General features: G+C 50.0%; 1 protein-coding gene across 1 annotated transcript; it reads right to left on the minus strand.

Annotated features, from left to right (window-relative positions):
* Positions 1 to 4,524: 4,524 nt before the first annotated feature.
* LOC311202068 (dnaJ homolog subfamily C member 9-like) lies at positions 4,525 to 5,202 on the minus strand (the record flags this gene model as incomplete). Its single annotated transcript, XM_084276595.1, has 1 exon — positions 4,525 to 5,202. The coding sequence occupies one exon, from the start codon at positions 5,200 to 5,202 to the stop codon at positions 4,525 to 4,527; it is 678 nt and encodes a 225-aa protein (XP_084132721.1).
* Positions 5,203 to 5,845: the final 643 nt, after the last annotated feature.

Below are 5,845 nucleotides of genomic sequence, written 5' to 3' on the forward strand. Positions count from 1 at the left end.
TCCCCAGCTTCCCCAGCGTGGGTCACTGCTATGGGTGCAGTCATAAAATCCCAGAATATTTATCAGGCTTGACTATTCCATCCTCTTCTCCACAGGGTCAGAAGCCCCCCCGCTCAGCAAACCTGCTCCAGCATGGATCTCTCTGTCCCTCGCTCATCTCTGTGCCATAGTCTCTCTCTGTAGGCTGCAAGTGCTGCCAGGGGTTTTCTCCAATGTGGGTCACAGCAGCTCCTGTCTGTCTGCCCCTGCTCCAGCGTGGGGCCTCTCCACGGGCTGCAGGTGGGGTCTGGGCCTTTTCCCTGGGCTGTGGGGGGACACCCACTCCACCATGGGTTTCTGCAGGGGCTGCAGGGGCATCATTCTCTCCAGCACCTGGGGTGCCTCCTTCCACCCCCCTCACTGGCTTTGGTGCCTGCACATTTTCTTACATCTTCTCACTCCCTTTTTCTGGGGGCACAAAGCAGCTGCTTGTGGGTTTTTCCCTCCTAAGTGTGATTCCCAGAGGAACCCTGACCATCACTGATGGGCTCAGCCTCCGTCAGCATTGACTCCAGCCTTGAGCTGGGTGGTGTTTACTCTGTGGAGCCTGCAGAGAGCTTCTGGCTGCTTCCTGCAGCAGCCCCTCCTGCAGCCCCCCTGCTCCACCTGAACCCAGCCACACAAAACTACAACAGGCACTAATGAACTTTGCTATAAAATGAACGATGCCTCAGTTCACATCTCTGATACCCAAACAGCTCCCAGTCAGCGAGCTCAGGTACTGTATTCGATCAGGGAAGAACAAATACCAGATGTGTTTAGAATATATTTCCTTTCCAGTCTTCACATCTCCCTTCTTGCCAAGTGTTTTCCTTTTGTCCTAGGAGCAGGTTGCTGTTGGGGTGATTCAGTGCTGTGAAACCTGACAGTCTCGGTGTCATTTATTCCCTTTCAGTGCTTGGCCTTCAGCTGCTGCTGGTTGTTTGCTCTCTGCCTCTGGCTGTCTGAGAACCTGAGAGGAGCCATCGATGGTGGGAGGATGAGTTCCTGCTGTGAAGAGGACAGTCGCTGTAGGAAGACCCTTACCTGGTGTCCGGTCAGTAGTCTTGGTGAAGTCTCCACCTGTGTCTTTGTGCCATGTCACCTGTTCCCAGAGAATTGTAGGATAGGTTTTAATCCAAGAGTTGGCTGAAGGGAAAACTCCAAACCAAGATCACAGCCCTTTTCCCAAGGTGCTGTGATTGGAGGCCTGGAGAACGTGCTCCTTAGTTCCCAGCACTGTCTGATCCCTGTTCCTTCCTTGGTCAGCGGGTGGCTACTAGTGAGCTGGCTGTATTTATGGGACCACAACTTCCTCCTCAGGTGATGAAGGTCATTTGTGGGGGGAGATAATGGGACCAAATTGACAGCAGTGTAGGGATTTACTCTGTGGCTCAGGCTTTGTTTCTTGAAGTACAGATTGGCTTTGAGTTGTCTCACCTATATCCTTATTCTACAGAAATCATTGGTTAACTTTATTGATTCCTTTGAATATAAAGAAGGGAGGGTAATGCTCAGCATATTTATGTTCTTTCCTGAAAGTGATTATCATGTTTTTTTGAGTCCAGGTCCATAGCCAGTACCCACTGTTTTAATACATAGCCCATAAAGCTTCCCCCAGAGATCAAGGCACACACCGTCCTAGTTACCTATTGCTAATGGCCTGAAGGTGCTTTATACTCTCAGAGCTGCTGTAACTCCTTTAACATCAAAATCATCTTCTAAGCTACAAGAAAAAAACTAGAATTCTTTTAGGGTGACTAAAACAAGCTGCTGCAGATGCTTCTGCATTTTTCTGTAGCCTTTTGGTGTAGCTGGTTTTGTTGCTGAAGTTGTTCACAGCCTGGAGGCAGAAAACATTGACACAAAGGTACCGTGACACTTGAGGAGCTGCATGAACAAAGCCCCCTCCCCCCCCCAGAATGTAATATGTCTGCTGCAGGCTGGGCAGTGTCCCTTGTGGCACAGTGTGACTCCTTTCTGGGCAGTCAGTAGGTCTGGTGCACTTGTGGTCCATGGAGACTGAGTGCCAGGTGAGCCAGAGCCGGGTCCGGGAGGGGTGAGAGGGCTTCTGGCCCATGGGTGGCAATTCCAGAGGACTCAGTGTAGCTGGGAATGTCCGTGCGCTTCCAGAGCCAGGGTCATTTCTCCTGCTCTGTGGCTTTTTGGTTCTTGCTTGGAAGGAAAGAACAAAGCCGAGGTACACATGAGCTGACCCCCTTTCTGTTGCCAGCCATGAAGGTGCCTCTCGGCGGGGTTCTTCCTCCAAGAGAGCCACGTGTCTGGGCAAGGTCGTGGTCCATCCAGCTGTCTTGTGCATCTGTCTGTGAAGCTGTCTTTCCCTGGGAGCGTTGTCTTTTGTACCCCAGTCTGCTGGCTGTCTCGTTCAGCAGGAATACTTGACAGCTGATGCAGCAGGATGTAACCGCTGCCTGGCAAGTTGTCTTGACGCCCCCATGGAGCTGAGTGGGGATAAGGCCATTTCTAGCTGAAAGGACTCTAGGAAGGGCTGACCCCTTTCTGTCACTGAGTCTTTGCGCATACACACACACACAGGCACAGACACACACACACACAGACACACACAGACACAGACACACACACACACACACACACAGACACACACACACACACACTCTATTTCAGGGGGTCCGTCTTGAGGTTTTTTTCAATTTTCTTACAAGTGTGTCAGTACCTGGTGTTTTTCCTCCAGCATCTCTGCTCTGCTGCGACTGCTGGGTCTCGTGTGGTCATACTGGTGTGGCCCCAAGTGACTCAGCTGTGCTGCAGAATGTGTCTGGGCTTGGACTGCTGTTAAAATATCAGATGAGGGAAAAGCCTGGATGAGAACTAACAGTTTGCTTTTCCATGCTGTGTCTTTGCTTACGTTGAGCAGAGTGACTGTTCTCTGTGTCTGTCAGGGACATCTTTCCAGTGTCTTTCTGGTCGGAGCTGTGCAGTCGTGTTGGGCAATTTGATGGGGACAGAGAGGGCTTTAAGCTGGGGACTGTGAAACCAGACCAGGTGGTTGGTGTGGCGGTGAATGATGCAAATATCCTTCTCTCTGCAGAAGGGCTGAGGTATTTGGTTCCCAAGGATATGCTGTCTGACATCAAAGCACTTGACAGGTCTGAAAGGGGGTTGGTTTGGCTGAGCAGTGGCAGCTGCAAGTCAGAACTGAACACGGCAGGGATAGAGCAGTGCGTAGGTGTAGTGTGTGGCAATGGTCAGCCGTAGCTGTCCTTACTGCCACGGGAGCTGATCAATCCACCACCTCTCGTCAGCCTGTTCCAGCACCTCACTACTCTCTCTGTAAAAAAACTTCCCTCTAATATCTAATCTAAACCTTCCTTCCTTTAGTTTTAATCTATTCCCCCTTGTCTTACCATTGTCTACCCTTTTAAAAAGTTGATTCCCCTTCTGTTTGTATGTTCCTCTCAGGTACTTGAAGGTGTGAAAAGAAAGAAGATGGAAGTCTTCTTCATGCTTTTAGCAGAAGAATGTAACACCTTATTTTTGCAAAGAGGGGGAAGGACATGGAAGTGGAAGCACGATTCATTGGAAACAAAGAGTGCCTGCAGATCTCAAATAAGATCACAGCAAAACCCCAGCTCGCTTGCATCCCTCCTTGCTGCAACACTTTCCCCCCCCCCATGTTTAACAGCAATAATATGTTCAAATCCTCAAAATGTGGGAGTGGGCTTAAATGATAACCCATTCCTGAATTTAGCATTTATCTGCTAAAACTGTATCCTTTGGAGTAAGAGTGAAAAAACAGGCAACAGTGGATAAAGCAACATTGCATCAAAATAAAAGGACTGTTAGTTAGCAGATGCAAAGTACCTGCTGCAACTCCAAAAGTCAAATTCACCATTCAATGAAACTCTGCTGCATCAGAATGAATGTAACAGAGGTGGCAATGAAACATTTGCTGTATTAACAGCATCCTTTTAATGCCATTCCGAATTCCAGAGACAGAAGGTCACAGCATAAACATCCCTTTTTTCAAGAGACATTTTTTCCCCAACACGAATACAAAAAGAGAACATCAGCAACCAACAAAAACACTACAAGCAAGAATAAAGACTGAAAAATAATGGGGAATCGATAATATTTTGTTATATAGCATACAACAAGCAATTCAAATAATGTTAAATAACTGATAATGAACATCAGGAAGCACTGCAAGTGTCACGGGGCTTTTCGCATCATGGGATCACATGAGGTACTGCGGATAGAGAGCACAAGGCATTAGTTGTCTAAGGAAATCAGGATAAGCACTGGTTTCCCAGGCACGGCAGTGAAAACAGAATTTCAGGGAAGAATTTGAGGAATAACAAGGGAAGGAGATACTTAAGGGAACTCTGTTACTGACAAGTGGAGGAGACAGCACACAACACAGCCAGCTCCCAAAAAAATTAATTAATTTTTCTTCTTTCCTCCTTTTTTAGCATTGTTGCTGTATTTTGCTTCCAGTTGTGCCAACAAGTCCTCCGTTTCCATTTTTCAATGTTGATTTCTGCTTTGAATCAGCGCTTTCACATCATCTTCTCCACTGAGGCCCGCTTTGTTCTTCATCTTTCTTGCCTCTCCAGCTTCTTTTTCTGCCCAGCGTTTTCTTGAGACCCTTTTCTGCTTCGACTCTTCTACAAAGCCTCGGTGGGATGGGACTTCTCCGGAATCGATGGCGTTTTCTATGATTTTCCATATTCTGGGTTCGTCTGTATTTTCCAGGCACAGCCCAGACTCCATTACCCTGTCCATGTCCCCCTCAAAATCCACGTACGCTGCTTCAGTACCGGCCAGCTCTTCTTGAGAATTTTTATAGCTCTTTTCAAAGTCTTCAGTGTCTTTCAGAGAGACCTTCTTCAAGAGCAGCTGCCAGTCCTCCTGCCAGTCCCGCTCACCGCGAAGGGCCTCGCCCTCCTCATCCCCCGTGCCCTGCTCATCGTACACCGCGCGCTGCTCCGCGTCGCTCAGGACGGCGTACGCCTCACCCAGGATCTGGAACCGCCGCGTCACCTCCTCCTTCGCATCGGGCTCAGCGCGATCAGGGTGGACGCGGAGCGAGGCGCGGTGGGAACCGCGGTGGATCTCCTGGGCTGAGGCCTCCCGGCGGACGCCGAGGACGCGGTAAAGGTCCGAGGAGCCGAAGGCAGCCTCGCTCTGCTCCAGCAGCCCCATCCCACTGCGGTGCCGGCACCGCCCCCGCCCGCTAAGAGCGCACCAACAGCCGCTGCTGTTAGAAAGTCTCTTAGTTAAAATGTCCTCATTTCCAAGTGCTGCATGTTCGGTCTGGCTGAACCTTGTGGACAGTACAAAGGGCCTGATGTTTGTTGCCTCTCTGGCTAGGGGGGTGAAAAACCATTAGAGGGAAAATGCACACAGAGGTGCGTATGTGCAACATGCATGTCTGTATTTTTTGTTCTTGGGCACCGGTTTGCCTGTAGTTTGCTCTGCTTTCCCCAGAGGTCCACAACAGCCCTGCTCTGCTTGTTGGCATTTTGATCCCATGTGTGTGCACGTGTGCGTGCGTGTGTTCTGTATAGCCCTCTCCCTCTCCTTAGATGCTCAGTCAAGCCACTAACTGGCCCTGAATGACCTGTCCTCTCAGTTACATCATGTGCAGACACAGATGGGCCCCAGGCCTATGGCCTCTCCAGTAGCTGTGCCTTCTGCCCACCAGCCCAGCCCTTGGCTCAGACCTCCCCAGACTCTCCTGTACGTGGCCCAGACTCGGGGCCTTTCCTGGTTCCCACAAGTGAAGCTACTTGTCATCTATGCTGGCCTGGTGTCTTAGCGATGGCGCTGGCTGTGAGGAACTGCA

This window comes from Gallinula chloropus (assembly GCF_964237585.1).
Source record: "Gallinula chloropus genome assembly, chromosome: 29".
In the NCBI taxonomy this organism is placed as follows: Eukaryota; Metazoa; Chordata; class Aves; order Gruiformes; family Rallidae; genus Gallinula; species Gallinula chloropus.